At 47.9% G+C, this 18,257-nt stretch overlaps 1 protein-coding gene across 2 annotated transcripts in view; it reads left to right on the top strand.

Moving 5' to 3' along the window:
* Positions 1 to 18,257, top strand: part of CACNA1A (calcium voltage-gated channel subunit alpha1 A) — a 263,531-nt gene that overhangs the window by 8,017 nt on the left and 237,257 nt on the right. For both annotated transcript variants that reach the window (XM_037022578.2, XM_073220074.1), the window contains exon 2: positions 5,293 to 5,600. In XM_037022578.2, coding sequence (XP_036878473.2) covers positions 5,347 to 5,600 — 254 coding nt within the window. In that variant the 5' untranslated portion in view covers positions 5,293 to 5,346. The remainder of the gene's footprint in view (positions 1 to 5,292; positions 5,601 to 18,257) is intronic.

Genomic DNA, 18,257 nt, shown 5'->3' with positions numbered 1-18,257 from the left:
ACCTGGTTTATGTCCCCTTTTCTTCCCAACTACAGGGAAGAAGGGCATATTGAATCCCTTTCAGTGAATTCAGTATAATAAACTTAGCTTTACAAATATTTGTCGTGATACAACAAACGTGCAGGAAAATGCTCCAGTGAATTTTTATGCATGTACATTTTATCACCTGCCCCCACCATCACCTAGGTCAAGAGTCAAGGAATTTCCATTTCCCAGTGGGTTGCCAGATTAAGCAAATAAAAAAATCAAACACCCAATTAAATTTGAATTTCACATAAACAATGAAATTTTGTTCCAAAACAAAAAAGCTTTGAGTGTAAGTATGTCCCATGCAACTGGGCATCCTATATTATATCTGGCCTCCTTCTAGCAGTCTCTCTGAGTTCCAGCCCAGTCAATAACTTCCCCCACCCTCAAGGTCATCACCATGGATTAGTTTTGCCCATTTTTGAACTTCGTGTCAATGGGATCACACAGTGAATCCTGCTCCATGTCTGCCTGTGAGATTCATACACGTTGTCACCTGCCTTTTTTGCTGTTCTTTTTTGCTGTTTTTTGCTGCTATTTCATTATCTGTGTGCTCCACAACTTGTTTCTTCATTTTCTTGTTTTTTTCTTTTCTTTTACTTATTTTTATTTTTTTTGCTTTATTTACTTCTTTGTTGCAGTGCCTATGATCAAATGCATACATCTTAGTGTACAGTTTGATGCATTCTGACATGTGTAACCGTCACCCAGATTGACATATGAAACATTCTCGTTAATTTTCCCCCCTTCACCTATTTCTCACCCTCCCACCCCTGTCCCCCATGGCAACCATCAGTCTGTTCTCTGTGTTTATGAGTCTTTCTGTTTTGTTTGTTTGTTCATTTGTTTTATTGTTTGGATTGCACATATAAATGAACTCATATGGTATTTGTCTTGCTCTGACTTATTTCACTGAGAACAATACCCTCTAGGTCCATCCATGTTGTCCCAAATGGCCAGATTTCGTTCTTTTTTATGGGTGAGTAATATTCCATTGTGTATATACACCACATCTTCTTTATCTATTCATCCATCCATCGATGGACATGTAGGTTGCTCCCAAATTAGCTATTGTAAGTAATGTTGAGATAAATGTAGAGGTGCATATATTGTTTTGAATTAGTGATTTTATTTTCTTTGGGCAAATTCCCAGAAATGGAATTACTGGGTCTTACAGTATTTCTGTTTTCAGTTTTTGAGAAACCTCCATGCTGCTTTCCTTTGTGGCTGCCCCAGTTTACCATCCATCACGGGCATTTCTGAGTTCCCATCCTCCCTAAGAGTATCATATATCTTCCAATGGTGTCTAATGAGCCCGGGAAGTTTTAGAGAAATATTTGTCCTCTGCATTTTTGCTTAAGTGCCATATCTTCTGCTAATTTCTACCAGGGATAAAGTGACTTTACCAGTTATTAGCACTTGTTTCATCCATGGGTGGGGAAGCTGCCTGGTGCCTGGCACAGCTGCCAGAATGTCCCCATCACTTGGGGGGTTCGCAGAAGGCCCCCAGACTTCCCTGTGGCTCCTTCCTCTCTGCGCCTCCCCCATAGCACCAGGACCAGCCTGTGCTAATCAGGAGCATCTCCAGGTGCCATCTGTTGCCCTGGCAACTCAGGCTGGGCCAGGCTTGGCGATGGGGATCAGCCCCCTATCTCAGGTCGGGGCTCAGTTTGGATTTGGGAAAAGGCTGAGTACAAGCAATACCTGGTGCTATGGGAAAGTTCTATTTTATTATGTTCACAATGAGGCTTTCTGTGGCCTCAGGTTAAAGGCCGCTTATTTTACTCTATTTGCTTTACCCCATTGTCTTCTCTTTGCCCCGTCTGTCTGTTCATGGAACCTGGCTGCTCCTACGGGAAGCAACCCTCACGTACTTTGCCATTTCCTCCATGCTGTGGCTGAGCAAACAGAAAAAGGGAACAGCACACCTGGTCGTGGGGCCCGGCAGGTGCCAGGGACCAACCCCCACCTGGGAAGGTGCCCTTTGGCTGGGGATGTGTTTGCTTCTTGTGTGTACACAGAGGACAGCTGGGGCTCCATTGGAAATGCTTGCAAGGGCTCTGCAGAGCATGCTGGGTGGTGTTGCTAGAGCAGCTGGCCTCCTGTGCCCCAGCTGCCAGGCTCCACCTACCTGCCACAATATCAACACAGCAGCCAGTGTTGATCAGGCACTTTCCGTGGTCTGACACTGTACCCAGGGTGCTGCCTTCCACAGGCTAGACCACTGGCCCCACTGACCGCTGACACGGTGGCTCTCTGCAGTACTTATCATCAAACCCACATTAGCAGGAGAAAGCAGGGACTCAGTGTTAAGTACTTTGCTGGGGACCACTGCCTATTGATGGTGTTCTGGGGTCAGACCTGGCTCTGGAATATGTCTTCTGCCATCACACTTGATTTCCTCACTACTTAGAAGTCCTGGACTCCAGGCAGCAGTTTGTAAGGTGCTTGACGTTTTCCTGGGTGGATCCATTTCTAAGACCACTCATTCATTCATTCATTCATTCATTCACTGATTCAGGCAAGAAATATTTAAGGTGTCAGGGAGCCAGTGGCAAAGAAGACAGAACAAGATCCTTGCCCATGTGGCGGTGACATCCTAGCAGGGGAGACAGATGTCATCCAAGCCTGCAGATGAGTACCACTCCCAGACAGCAACCAGCCCCAGATGAGTACCACTCCCAGACAGCAACCAGCCCCAGGTGGAAGGCCTGGGGGATGTGATGGGCAGCGCCTGCATCTAACCACAGTCCTGGATGATAAGAAGGGGCTGGCCCACCGGAGATGAGCGGAACAGCGCTCTAGGAGGAGGGAGCACAGGTGCAAAGGTGGACTGAGCTCAGCAGAGACCATGAAAGTGAGGAGGCCAGTGAGTCTGCACTCCTACTAAAGGCAGACTGCCGACTGATGTTAGAGAAGAACACCCCCACCCCAGCAGCAGAGCAGAGCACAGGTTGGGAGCGGGCCGTGGGAAAGCCAAACGACCCAGGCCAGGTGGCTGCCTGGAGGAAGGTGAGCCATCAGGGGGCCCACCTTGTAGATCCTATGCAGCGCACCCCACCTGCTTGCTGGGTCCTTTCTTTAATACTGATGCAGTAAGAGTATTGTGGGGTGGGGAGGAGTCACTCCCGGAGGTAGAATTAGAAGCTGGTAGCAAGAGGCTTGAATCCACCTCCTGTCCTCAGTTTTGTTTCTGTAAAATGGGAAGGAGAATGCCTTCCCTGTGTAAGTGCTTATAAAAGGAATAGCAGACTTTTTTTAAAAAGATGTGTTTGGAACATCTCTGGAGAAACACAGAATACTTTATAAAAGTGCTATCGATAGTAGGTGACTAAGAGTTTTCATGGGAGTAAATAGAAGCTTAAAGGCATCATACGAAATAGATCAATTAAACTAAATTAGTTACAGGATGTGCAAAGACAAACAACCGACAGGGTAACTGTTAAACTGATACTGGGCTGATGTGCTTAGGAGAGGCAAGGAGAGCTCATTTCTTCTGGGTGCTTCAAGCAGGAGACGAAATAACTGGGAGGGAGATAAGCCTCCATTTCCAACGTCCAATTCTTGGCAATCGGCGGGTGGGCTTGTTCTCCACATTGCCCTCCAACTCTGGCTGTTGAGTGATTTATGCAAGTTGTGCATGAGATTTAGCCTCCTAATCCTGTTTCATTTGTGCCAGCTTTCCGGTGGGTTTGCTTTTCTTAGACACACACTGAGAGGTTAGCAGTGGGGCTGACTTGGGTGAGAAGAAACACTTTGAGATGGAAAACATGCTGTTGGGCAAGGGCTGCATTCCAAAAGCCACGGACTGTCTCCCTCCAAGAAGAACCAAGGAAAGTCCTTTACCATGGTCCGCAAGGTTGCACAAGATCTGCCCGTCTCCTTCCCTCCTGCTTATCCCCTACACTCCTCGCTGATCACTCACAGCGGCTCGGGGCCTCCTCGTTGTTCCTTGAGCAAGTCACAAATTGTCCTGCCTCGGGACCTTTGCCATGCTGCTGTCTCCTCCTGGGACACTGATCCCTCAGATGGCTGCATGACTTCTACCTCACCTCCTTAGCATCTCTGCTCAGGTGTCATCTCCTCAGCGAGGCTGTCTCTGACCCCTATTTAATGCCCTGACCAGCCCACCCAACACTTCCCATCACCCATTGTCATGGGCTGAGTTGTGTGCCCCAAATTCATATGGTGAAGTTCTACCCCCAGGACCTCTGAATGTGACTGTATTTGGAGGTAGTACCTTTAGTGAAGTAATTCAGGTCATCAGCACAGGCCCTAATCCAGTACATCTGGTGTCCATATGAGAAGAGGAGACCGGGATACAGACGCATAGGAGGGAGACCGTGCGGGACACTGAGACGGCGGTGCCTGCAGGCTAAGGAGGGAGGCCTCAGAAGGGGCCAAACCTGCCACCACCTTGACCTTGGACTTGAAGCCTCCAGAACTATGAGGGCAAACCTCTGCTGCTTAAGCTGCCCAGTCCGAGCTGTTTCGTTATGGAGGCCCCAGCAAACCACGACCTCTCTCCTGCTTATATTCCGTCCATAGCACTTTCCAGCACCTAGTCTCTGCACGAGGTCCTTACCTTGCTCATCATCCGTCTTCTCCATTAGGATGTCTAGTCAGTGATGCAGAGGGTATTTGCTCCCCCCATTCAAGCATGGGGCTGGCACACAGTGGCTGCTCGCTCAGCATTTGTTGAGTGAATAAGTGAGCGACAGTGGAGACAAAGGTCTCTTTGGGGGCTGTGAGTTCCTCTGGTGCTGTGTATCCACTTGGTAACATTTGTGAGCAGTGAGAAGCCCTGTCCCTTCTCTCTTTTCAAAAACCCGGCAAGGTGGGAAAGCCTCCCTGGCCAGATGACCATGCCCTATGCGGATTATCTCCATGTTCTAGGTGACTCTCTTGGGGTCCCAGGACCAAGGGGGACCATAGGAGAGTGAACAGGCGGGCTCCTGATGATCCGCTTTGCAGAGGGAAACACTGAGGTGCTGGGAACTCCTGCAGGCCCACCTTCCGCTGCTGCTCCTGGAAGGTGGAGCCTGCATCTGGAGACACAGCCTCCGGGTCTTCTGCCTCACCCGGCTGCCTCTGTTGCTGGGCAGCACCTAAGAACCGGCTTCCCGGCCCGGAGTTGCCAAGGAAATACTAAATCCCATTTGGCTGCGCCCCGGGTACATCTTGACTTCCACAACTGTGCCGTCTCTCCCCGAGTTTGCTGTCCCCAGATCACTCACTTTCCCTCTCCCTCTCTCTGTTCTCTAGTTGCATCCAGTGCTGGAAGCCAAAGAGCCTGGGATTTCTGAGCAAGGCTCATGGATGTCGAAGCCCCCCATGTTCTCCACCCGCGGTTATTATGACGCCCTGCACGATCTGGGGCCTCCAGGTCCCGACGGCGCCCCCGCGGGCACACCCAGCGCTCCGCGGGGCACGTGGGCCCACCGGATGAGTGGCAGCTGCGAGGGGTGCCCTCTGAAGCGGCGGGGCGGCGTGGTGGACCACCGGGATGTCATCTTGGCCCACCAGGCGCACAAAATCCACAGCACGCCCCAGGCCAGGAGGAAGGAATGGGAGTGAGTATGCCTGGGTGGATGGCCAACCCCAGCTGGGGCAGGGGCAGTGTGGGCGCAGTGCTCGGGGTCCCCTGGGATCAGGCAAAGCTTGTTTCTGGTGAGTTCCGGGGGGCATGGGCAGGCGGCTGGAACACATTCAGAAGGCTATGCCAGCTGCTGAGGTGTCAGGTGCCTTCCCTGCCTGTATGTGGATTAGTACCTTCTGTGTGTTGCCTTAAACCCCCTCTGTGTACCCCTGGAGCACCCCTGGTGCAGCAACAAAGAGGTTCATTGCAGGCCAGGCAGGGCCTGCTCCTGGGTTCTGCGAGTGCCCACACCAGTGGCTTGGCAAATATTTCCAGTGGGAGGGCACTCCCAAGCCCAGCTGAACAGTGCTGTTTTCTGGAAAAAAGAGCTGGAATTGCATTTTTGACTTAAGCCCTGGGACAGGGGGCTGGAGAGGCTGGGATGACTCGGGCCTTGGGAGCCCCTTTCTGTTCCCCAGCGGACCCCAAACTGGGTCTTCTCCTGGGAGTCGTGATGGGGTGGCGAGGTGGACTTTGATCTTGGGAAAGTGGCCTCCCTGGGTTCATAGACCTGCCCATGAAATCACTGTTTCTAGGCTCTTTGAGAAGGGAGGGCAGTTTGTGTGACGGTGTAGTGAGGGGCACCGAGGCAGTGCTGGTGTTTTCTTCTTTTTCTTCCTCTTTTCCTCAAGAGTGTCTTTGGCAAAGACTCAGAGCTGGGGCAGGTTCCACCAGCGGTCACTGGGAAGGTGGGGTGTGAATCTGAATTTCAGGGCGATTGGACCTGAGGCTGACACTGACGCTACTCACTGCTGGGGACCCCGCACCCCCATTCCCATCCTCTCCGTGCTCATCTGACCTCTGGGAAGTTAGCAACACTGTCTCCGCATCATACAGAGCCCTCCACCAAGTTTCCCCCGATTTTCTGCTTTCTGTCTGCTGGGTGGGGGAGCTGAGTTATAAGTGCCAGTTGGGTTAAGGGTGTGCTGATGAGGGGTGTGTAAATACAGGATGCAGGGAAGACCGTGTTCAAATGAGCTAGTGCTCACTTTGAATCAAAGGGCTCCACATTAGGGGAGCAGAGTGATGCTAATGTGGCCTTGGAGGTGGTTTCTTGAAGTTAGGCTGACATCTTGTGGCACTTTCGGGTATCATGTAGAAAGGCAAAGGGGTGACAAAGTTTTCAATACTGTTCCTTTGGACTCCGTCTTCTTCATCCACCCATCTACCATCTGGCCACCCACCCATCCTTCTGTCTGTCCATCCATCCGTCCATCCATTTCCATCCATCTACTCAACCATATTTCTATTCATCTATCCATTCATCTTTCTCTCCATCCATGCATCCACCTGTCCATGTTTCTATCCACCCACCCACCCACCTGCCCACCCATCCTTCCATCCACCCATCCACCCTTCCTTCCTCCCATCCATCCATCCATCCATCCATCCATCCATCCATCCATCCATCCATCCATCCATCCTTCCTTCCTTAAATACGTAGGGTGCACCTCTTTCCTCTCCCTTCTTTCTTTACTCTCCACTTATTTCCATTCTTCTCCTTATTTTCAATTTAAAAAGAAACTTGATTAAAGTTCTCTCAGAGTCAACAAGGCTTCTTTAAGGAATTAGAATGACTTATTAGTATTCTGCAGATCTGCTGAAAAGAGATTGTTTGGGTGAGGAAAATTATCAGTGAATTTAAGAATTTTTAAAAGCCCTGCTGCCCAAGGAACATAGTAACTGTAATTTATAATAACAATAACAGCTAACATTTATTCGGCACCTACGGTATGCCAAACATGCTATCGTCTTGCAGTAACTCTGCCATGCAGCAGATTCTGCACTATCCCCAATTTACAGATGAAAAAAAGGAGTTTTTTGGGGGGTGAAGGAGGGTGTCTGACAGCTAGGAAATGGGCAGAACTGGGATCTGAACCCAGGGCTGTTAGGCTCTGAAACTTAGGAACTTATTCAGCCATTTGGCCAAGGAGTACTATGACAGAAAGTAGTGGGAATTTACTTTCAAATAATTCAGAAAATAAGAAAATCATATCAGGGAGAAAGAGAGAAGCATTATAGGATATTTAGAACCAGGAGGCATTGCTTAACATGCCATTTTCACCCTGGCCTTTTTGAATGGCCAATGTCTGCCTCAGTTTCCCATTCTTGTAGCTTCCTAGGGTCGTAGAAAGATTCGAAGGGTCTTTACAGCCATGATCTCCAAACTTCTGAACTCCTCCCTCTACCCAAACAAACTCATTTCAGCACCCCTGTAACATATTTTCATTCACTGATTTATAAATTACATAAGTATCCTGCTATATTTATGATATGCACTGTGAAATAGACATAAAACTAGAAATGTTAAAAGGATGGCACATCAGTGAGATAAATTTTTTAGAATTTAGTGGTACAAGACACTTAAGAAGTTTAACTTCACTTTTTGAATGCTGTGTTTCGTTAATTGCTCTTTTATTAATTTTTAAAATTGAAGTAGAGTTGATATACAGTATTACATTGGTTTTGAGTATACAACACAGTGGCTCAACAGTTACACACATGATTAAATCCTCACCACAACTAGTGCAGTTACTGCCAGCATAGGCAGAGGTTACAGAACCACTGACTATATTCTCCATGCTGCACTTCCATCGGCACGACCAACTTACATTACAACCGAGATTTTCGTGCCCTTTTATCCCCCTTGTGTTCCCCACCTGCCCGTGCCAACCCTTCCCCAATGGTACCCGTCAGTCACCTCTCTGTGTCTGAGTCTACTGCATAACAGCTCTTTGTCCTGAAAACGTTCATGTACACTAGGAGTAGAGAAAAGGCACAGTGAACTCCACGTCTCCATCACCCCAATTTAATAGTTATCAGGATTTTGCCAGATTCACATCATAAATCCATTTTCCTCTTTCTTATTTTCTCAGCTGTTTGTAAGCAAATCCCAGACCTTATATGATCGCACAGACTCCAGAGTACATCTCTAAAGCACACGGACATTTTCTTACTAATATCGCACTGACAGAACAGATAACTTGGCATATCATCTAATTTCCAGGCCACATTCAGATTTCTCCACTCATCTTTTTACAGTTGACTTCTTTGAATCAAGAAAGTCAGTGTGTTGCATTTGATCATTATATCTCTTTTTGAAAATCGTGGTGAAATACATGTACCACAAGATGTACCCTTTCAACCATTTTTAAGTGTACACTCAGTGGCATTCTGCAGATTTTGAACTTTTTTGGCCACTTACTAATAGAGACTGAGTGGGCTCACTACTGTTTCTACTTTTTTCCTGTGACTGACGGAGTCCTGGGGCCAAGAAGGGACAGAGTCCCAGCTTCGCCGCCTCACACCCCTCCTTTCTGCTCGTTACTGTTTTCTTCAATCCGTGCTTCCAGGTGTGTCTACTTTGCCCACCCATATCCCAATCCATCAAGCCATTTACAGAAGTCTAAGCAGACCATGGTGCATCACCATGTGCTGGCACTGTTATTCATCTTGCTTCTCGTCTGCCTTGCCCACTAGAATGTCCCTGGCAGGCATGCTTGTCTGTCCTGTTTCCTGCTGTGTCCCCAGCGCCTGTGACCAAGGCTGATGCCTTGTAGGTGCTCAGTAAATATCTGTTGAATGAACGCACCAGATGAGAATGGATGAGGGTTGCTACCAACCAGCAAGGCGGGTTTGGGTCAGTCATACATCAAGGATTAAGAAAGCCCAGGGCCTCTCTTTACTGTCAATGAAACAATAACCGAGATGGAAGTTTGAGTACCTGGTTCTGCCTGTCCATAGATGCACTCCTTGGGGTGCCACTAACCCACTTTGGAGGCTCTTATAGCCAGAGTTGAGTGGGGAGGTGTTGCCTCCCTTTCCCCTTTCCTTCTCCTCCTTCCTGCTTCTTTCTTTCACCAGTATTTAGGGCAATACCTCTGTGCTCAGCAACATGGGGGAACCCCGGGGACAGACACATCAGTCAATGGTCAGTTCTTGCCACAGTAACACCCTCCTCCGAGCAGGAAAAACTGACATGACATAAATGGTGACAAGCAGGAAGAGTGCCAAGAGGGGGCTGTGCACAGGTCTGGGTGGAGCCCTAAGGGCTTCCTGGAAGAGGAAATTTCCCAGCTAGTTCAGACATTTTAACTGTGCTCACAAACCCTTGTGGGATCTATTTAAAGGCAGATTCTGATTCCCCAGGTCTCTGCATTTCTTTCTAACAGGTTGCCAGGTAAGGCAGGTGCTGCTGTCCCAGGACCATAGTCCAAGCAGCTAGGTTCTCAACTAATGCATAGTCATTATCAGAGAACAGAGGACCTGGGAGGGAGAATGAAGACCGGGAGGGGAGAGCTAAGCAAACTGTAATGACTACCATGAATAATAGTTATTACTCTGTGATGATAATAACAGATATTTATGGAGTACTTACTATCTGCAGGGCACAGTGCCACGCCCTTTACATAAATGGACTCATTTAACCTTCACCGCCATTGTGATAAACAGATGGTGCAGAATGCCATTATTTCCCAGGGTGCTTCTGTGCTCCCCGCTTTATTGCACATACACAAGTTGTGGCAGCTGGAGCAGGCATTGCTGTTACTATTATTATTTTGCTCCTTATGCAGATGGACAAACAGGTCCCAAGGTTACTGAGGCATCTGGGGGCTGAGCCAGGACAAGGATGGTGTGACCTTGACTCCCAGGCCACAGCTGACTGTTTCTGGGATGTGGGGGCTGGGGTGGGTGTCCTGATTATCCTGGTCCCCAGGGCCTGGGCTGAGAGGCGGGGACAGGGAATGTGAGGAAGAAGGAGACACCAGTTCTAGTGGATCAGTTTTCCCATGTGTTGTCGGCCCCTCTCCCGGTTCCCTCCATCTTCAATGCCCAATAGAATAGTTCCGTGGCTTTTTGTGGAAAAACTAGGATTATTTGAATTACATCAGACTGTTGGTAAAATGGGTAATGCCACTGGACCCAAAAGAGATGTTTAATCTGTGTGTGCTCTCAAAGTTTGTTGAGATCTGTCTAGGTTTTCTGTGGCTTGTACCTCACCCAGGTGAAAACCAAAGTCCTCTCCAAGGCTCTCAAAGCCCCCTGCGACCTGTCTGTCACCTTCTTGCCCTCTCACCTCCTCCCACTGTCCCTCTTGCTCACTCCACTCCAGCCACATGGGCCTCCTCACTGTTCCACAAACACATCAGGGCAGTCCTGCCTCAGGACCTTTGCACTGGCTGTTCCCTCTCTTTGGAATGCTGTTCCTCCAGATACCCAGGGGCTCCAATCTTGGTTCCTTCCAGCCTTTACCTAAAGGTTACCTCCTCAGTGAGCCTTTCCTCCCCACCCTACTTAAAATGCAGCCCCTAAACATATCTATTCCCTTTGCCCTACTTAATTTTTCCCATTAGCACTGATGCCCAACTCATTTGTATCATATATCTGGCTTGCTGTGTGGTTGACTGTATTCTCTCTACAAGCTCCTCGAGGGCAGGAAGTTTTGCCTGGCTTGTTCTTTGCTGGGTCTCCAGCTCCTAGAACAGGGGTCAGCAAGCGACAATCAGGAGGCCAAAGCCAGCCCAACACCTGGTTTATATGGCCCACAGGCTAAGAAAGGTTTTTCCTTGTTTAAGTGGTTTTAAAAAATCAAAAGGAGAAGAGGATTTCTTGACATGTGAAAATTGTATGAAATTTAAAATTCAGTGTCCATAAAGTTTTATTGGAACGCAGCCTGGTGGATTTGTACATCTGTCGTCTGACTACTTTTGCACTACAGCAGTGGGGTTGTCTGTAACAGCTGGCATGTAAAGCCGCAAATATTTACCTTTAAGTATCTTTAAGTACCTTTAAAATATCTTAGGCCCTTTGAAGATGAAGTTTGGGGTCTCCTGGGCTAGCACATGATAAGTGCTTTGTAAGCAGTCAGCTGTGGCGGTGTCTTCGCGGAGATCCAGGCCAGCGGGACCCTATTCTCCCCTGAGTTCACCCCCTCTCGTCTGCAGCTGCCACGACTACCCACCAGGTGGCGCTGTGGCTCCCAGCCGGGCGGGCGCTGATGCGCTCACTCTCCCTGGGACCCGCCTCCCGGCCTCATCCCTCCCCAAAGCCAGAATCCAGTTTTCATATAAAACTCAGTCTTTACATATATGGCGACTTCTCGGTCTGGGGTGCGGTTCCGTTGCTGGGCTGGAAGCCAGACGGCGAGAGGCGAGAGTTCAAATCCCATCTCTGCCCGTTGCTGCCTGTGGGGGAGGGGCATGCCTCTTTCTGCGCCTCAGTTTCCTTGCCTGGAAAATGGGGTTAAAAATAGCATCCACCCCCGGGGTTCTTACAAAGGTGAAATTCAATGCAGTGTTAGATAGCAACATCTATCAGGGCAGTGCCGGCACGTAGTCAGCCCTGGTAGGTTTGCTAGGCCTGCGGACAGGGTAAAAGTCTTAAGCATCTGCAGGCCTCAGTTTACACAGTTAAAAAAAAAAAAGACCAGTTTGTTTAGACCACAGTGAACTCCAAATCTGACCTTTAAAGAAAATCTGCTTGTGATTGTGATCAGAGCACTGTTTCTTCTTTTTTTAAAGGGAGCCATTTTGGACAATTCTAGCCTACTTGATATTAATAAAAAAAAAATAGGTCTGGTCCCAGGGAGCTTCTCTTTCAGTGCAGCTGGCTGGGTTTCAGGGCAGCCAAACCCTGCTTGTGTCCTTTGAATTAGTGGCTTTGGCTGCAGTACGAGCTTGTGAGGGCCTTGCCCCTGCACCCATTTCACAGGGGAGTCAACCAAGGCCCAGAAAGGAAAGTCATGAAGGGAAAAAGATGGAGGGCCCGGAGAGGTCTCCCCCAGACCTGGGGCCCCCCCCTGCCCCTTATGATCATTCAGAGTTCCCATGAGGGTCTTTGGAACCCAAAACTTGTGAGCAAACACCCCCCAAGAGTCACCTTCTTGTCCATGCTGATTCCCATCTTTTTTCCGGCCGCCGTTACCCGGAAGGCCTGTCCCTCCAGCACCCGGAGGTTCTGGTAGCGTCTGTGTTCTCTCTCTTCCTCCCCAGGCTCTCCTACCTGCCTCCACCCAGGTGACCTTCGGCTTCCCCTCTGCCTGTGTTCCTCCATTATCGCTTTCCCCTCCGTTAGCTTCATTGGCCTTCCTGCTCTTCCCTGTATTTACAAGTTGCCTCTTCAGATCAGGGCCTTTGCACTTGCCATTCCTTCCGTCTGGAATGCCCTAGCGCTGGCTGGCTTCTTCTTGCATTCTAGCCTCAGCACAGATGTCAGTTCTTCATGCTGATGTGCCCTACCTGGTCACCTCAGATCACACCACTTTGTAATCTGCAGTTGTGTGTTGCCTTTTAAATTGGACTGCTGGCAACATGAAGGCAGGGGTTTTTATTGTCTTCCATGTCCACGACTGTGTCCCCAGTGCTTAGAAAAGTGCCCAGTGCATAGAAGGGGCCAGTGTTTGTTGAGTGAATAACGGATCGATTCCAGGAAACTTGAGCATCTGTACTGATGACTTCTCTGGGTCTGGCTGGGAGACCTGCAAGCCCTTTAAAGCCAGCGAATCCCATTTTCTCTTCAGTTGTTTAGCAAACGCATCCTGTGGTTCCAAGGCCTGCATGCTGCAGTCAAGGGGGTCTGCCTGGAGGAGGTGAGAGAGATCCACACAATGACTGGGCATGGTGTTCAGGGGCTATGTAGAGACCAGTCCTCATTTATCCCATAACCACCATGGTCCCAGCCCTGGGCCCAAGGACTTAGGATATGAGCTCATGAGGTCGTCGCCCCAGCACCCATTTTGCAGAGGAGGCAACTGAGGTACAGAAAGGGAAATAACAAAGCTCATAGGGCCGAACCAGCCTTGGAAGCCAGATCTGTCTGAGTCCAAAGCCCAACTTAATTCTTCTCCTTGCAAGATCATGAAGTTAGAAATGCCTGGCACATATCAGAATGAATGAATAAATGAATGAATGAGGTGTGATCATTAAGCTTTTCTCTGCCTTTTAGGTACTAAATTCCAGGAAGGGAAGGTTCTTTTCCTTATCGATCCTTGATTCTTTGGCATTGCTCAGCACAGAGCTTTGCAGATAGAGGCCACTCGATAGCTGTTGAACTTGATTGTGTCGAGTCTGAGACAGGTTCAGAATGAAATCTATAAAGTCCTGAAGGCAAGCAGGCACACCTAACCCACCCTCTAAATCCTGGCTACCAGGATTGGCTTATAAGAGGCCACACTGGGATAAGATAAAATGATTTCTTACCTGCTAACATTTCCAACTTGTCACAACTGCCTTAAGGAAAAGGGCAGGCCTTATAACCCTCTGGTGAGCCCGGGGCCACAAATCAGGTTGGCAACAGTGCAGTTAAAAAATAATTCCACTATCCCCCTGAAATGCCACCTTGTGGAGCAAATGTGTTCCTTCACCATCCGAGCAGGCTGTTCTTGCCTGTTTTAAGTTCTTCTGAAGGGTCTCAAATGCTGTACAAAGGACAGATTTGGGGGCAAAAGGAGATATCTTCAAATCTTAGCAATCCTAGCTCATCCCTTTAGAGCTGTGTGACCCTGGGCAAATGCCACAGCCTCTCTGAGCACTGATAGAGATTAAAAGTTCCTGGTGGAGAAAGTCTGGGAGAGTGCTCAGATAACAGGGTCTTGAAAGAAAACCAGCCTTGTCTCTCTCCTCCTGTCATCTTGGGATGGTATTGGCAATATATACACGCATCTTCTCCAATCTCCATCTTAGGTCAAGGGATTTTGAATAAGAAACTCACACAGCTTAGTGGCCCTGGAGGCCGGCTGGCTGGATTCACACTGTGGTTCTGCTGTTTGCTTTGTGACTGAGGGCAAGTGACTCCACCTCTAGGGGCCCCAGCTTCCTTGTCTGTAAAATGCAGAGTGGAAAAGCCTTCACCTCACGGGGTTATTACAAGGATTAAACATTTGCAAACTGGTTAGAACAGTGCCTGGCACATTATAAAGCATTACAGATATGTTAGGTTACATAAAATGAATGAATTCTCACCCATGCTCTTAGCTGTGACCTCTGAAAGGCCATAGACCTTATCGTATTGATTATGTTTGGTAAGGGAATACATACATACATAGTAGGTGGTCAGTAAAGGTTGGATGGAAGCAGGAAATGAGATTGGAATGAGTTTGTGGCTAAGAGATGAAAATCTAACCTCTCAATCTGGGGAGAAAACTTCCATAAAGGGCTGTATAGTGAATATGTTCAGCTTTGAGGGTTTTGTGTTCATATGATCTCTATTGCAACAACTCAGCTCCACCCTTGTAGTACAAAAGCAACCATAGAAAATGGGTAAGTGAATGAGTATAGCTATGCACAAATAAAACTTTATTTACAAAAACAAGCTGAGGGCCATAGGTGGCCTGAGAGGTGTAGCATGCTGACTCCTGTTCTAAATTATAGTGGGAAGTTAGTGGGAACAAAGAGAAGATATTTCAGATGGTGCTTTCTGGAGAGATGGTGGTGGTAAAAACCCGCTATTGGTATCCCTTAAGACTCCAATCAGCGGGTCTATTTGTTTTTGTTATTTATTAACATTTGTTAAGTACACGTTATGCTCTTTGCATGCTCATCATTGTAACTCTCATGCTTTCTTTTAATTTGTAGGACAACCTTGGTGAGTATCTTTAACTACCCTTTCCTCCTTTTTAAATCAGGAAACTAGAGCCCAGAGTGGTTAAGAAACTTTTCCAAGGTCACACCGCTCAGAAATGACCTTCTAGGCCACCTGGGTCCCTTTCCCAAGTTCTAACCTTTTCCTCCCAGGGCAGAGAAGGGGACCCTCTTTCAAAGTTGTCATTGAAATGTTCATGGCTGCATATGCAGGTCCTAGAAGCAAGACTCCCCAAATAGGAAGCATCTGAAGGTCTAATGCAAATGCGTTGGGTTTTTCAGCAGACACATGGAATCGGAATTCTTTATAAATTTGCTTGGAGCCTGTGCATAGGGCCTGTTGGTTGGCCTGCTGGAATATTCTGGAACTCTGCAGTTATTGGCTCAGAATAAGGATGCTCTATTTAAAAGAGACTTCATCAAACAGGTCACACCGAGGACCTCCTTGAATTTCTTAGTCGTTGAAGGATGGGGCTCTTTCTCAGGTATTTTTTTTTCCCAGCATGGGCGGGAATCCTCACAGTTCACCTGCAAGACCAGCTTAGCTGTTCCTCAAGTGTAGCCAGTGTTCAGGACTGACCCATTCTCTTTAGATCTGTGTCCAGAAACTCCAGTCCCAGGGTAGGCCTCTGTGCCGACCTCGGGCTGACCTCGGCAGGTTAGCGGCGTGGTGGAGTCCTGGATTTCTTCGCAGTGAGAGTGGGTTTTCTGTTCTGTGGCAGTGTGTCCCTGTGGCTTCGGCTGTCCTGCAGGATCATTGGAAACAGGTTTCTAAATTCTGCCAGCCCTCATGGCCTTGAGCACACATGTCACCCCTTGTTAACAGGCCCTGTTAAAACACAGATATTGCGGGGTCCACCTGGAGTTTGTGACTCAGCTGTCAGGCAGGGCCTAAAAACCTACATTTCTTATAAGCTCCAGGGTAATCCTGGGGCTGGTGGCTGGGGCTCCACTTTGAGAAACATGGCTTTAAGTCAGCGGTTCTCAACTTTGGCTGCCCATCAGGATCACCTGGAGAGTTTTAAAAATCCCAGTGCCCAGGCTGTCTATACCCCATTAAATCCATTAAATCCCACCCTACGAGTAGAACCCAGGCATTGGCCTTTTTAAAGTTCCCAGGCGATTCTAACACGTAGCCCTTCCTTGTGGCTTTACTTACGATACACTCAGAGGAGGCTCCCAGGTTATGCACAACTTGGAAGTGGAAAATCCGTTGGAGGATTAAAAAAAAGAATTGTAATGTCTAATCCATCCCCAAGCTGATGAGGAATTATTCTCCTAGGATTCACGGTTTGGATTCTTATTCTTCTGGCTTTGACTGTCTCCTGTGCGTGTGTGGGTGTGTAGAGCAGACATTCAGCTGGGACATAGTGGTACAGCTGATTGTTAAAATATTAAAATATTTCCATACCAGTTAGTAAATAGCTATTACCTGGAACCCCCCGGGTGAGCTCCCCCACCTGCCAGGCCCCTTCCTGGGTCCCCCCACACCTCCGGACAGTCCAGACCCAGGGGTGGTGCCTCTTGCTGGTTGTTAAGTATTTTAGGTGCTGCCCTTTGACCTGCTCACCCACATGTGTGTGTCTGTAGTTTTCATGTCTGAGCAAATGGGTATCTGGAAGAGGCAGAAAGTCCTTTGGGTCATCAACCCACACTGGTTACTGTGAGACCCTCCCTTGTCCCGGCCTACAGGGTACCCTCAAGTGGGCGACTCAGTGGGTTTCTGAGACAAAACCCAGGAATCTTTGCAGTGGCCCTGAACCATTCCCAAGGGTCCAGCCACCCTGGATGCCCTGTGCACCCTGCTGCACTTGGGGAGCAGTCAGTTTGTACTTGGAGGATCCCCCAACCTTCATGTCCCCCTGTTTGCTACCCTCAAAATCACCCTTATCCCTCTGTCCTTGGATGCAGCTGGTATAATTTCCTCAGTGAGCTCAAGATTTCCTAAAAGACGAGAAAGTTGTTGATTTCAAAGAATTTTGTTTCTTCTGAGGCAGGAAACCACAACTTCCTATAACAAAGAGTGTTCTGTTAAAAGAGAAGAATGAGCAAAGTTATGGGGTGTACAGGTAGGACAGGTAGTCTGGGAAGTCAGGAGTGGGTCATGAAGATGGGGAGTGGGGCTGGAAAGGCATGTCATGGAGGAGGAACGGCAAAGATACACCCACAAGGGCGGGAAGGAACATTCCAGAGTCACTGAAATCTTGCCATTTGCAACAACATGGATGAGCCTAGAGGGTATTACGTTGAGTGAAATAAGCCAGAGAAAGACAAATGGCATCTGATTTCACTTATATGTGGAATTTGAAAAACAAAACAAACAACAAAAAGAAAATGAAACAGAATTAGACTCATAAACACAGAGAACAGGCTGGTGGTTGCTAGAGGGGAAGGAAGGGTGTAGAGGAATGGGTGAAAGGGTGAAGGGCAGAGATTCTTAACTTTGCTCAGTCATGGGACACTTCGCAGTCTGATGAAGCCTAGGGACCCTTTAGCAGAATTGTATTTTTAAATTTACAAAGTCAAATGCAAAGAAGTTCCCTTATCATGTAACTTAGTTATCAGAATATCTTAGGAACAGGTTTTTCATACTGTTATAAACATGCTTCTTTAATAGCATGTAAAAAAATAAGATCTAGTATCAGTCTTAACAATTTCAAGGTAGTGATGAGAGTAAATGATATTCCAGTATATCTGCAGTAATCAAGATGTGACATAAAAATGTGTTTTCTGATGATGACAAAGTCACAGGTGCCACTAACACTGTTAATATGACTGCAATTATTTGCCTCTGTTTATAATTTCAGCTAGAATAGTGAAAATTAAGATGTGACTTTTTTTTTCCCAACTGAAGTCACAGACTCCTTGAATTAAAAGCAAGCGAAGTACCACTTCATTTAGGGAATGACAGCAGGGGTGGGTTCAAAGGGAACACTGAAGTTTCTGGTCTTAGGAGGGTCAAGGTGGAGTTTACCCTATTAGAAATTAGAGGAGAGAGAAGGGGAGTGGAAAGA

The sequence above is a fragment of the Manis javanica genome, chromosome 13, assembly GCF_040802235.1.
Source record: "Manis javanica isolate MJ-LG chromosome 13, MJ_LKY, whole genome shotgun sequence".
NCBI classification, from domain to species: Eukaryota; Metazoa; Chordata; class Mammalia; order Pholidota; family Manidae; genus Manis; species Manis javanica.
This window is presented reverse-complemented; position numbering and strand designations above follow the sequence as displayed.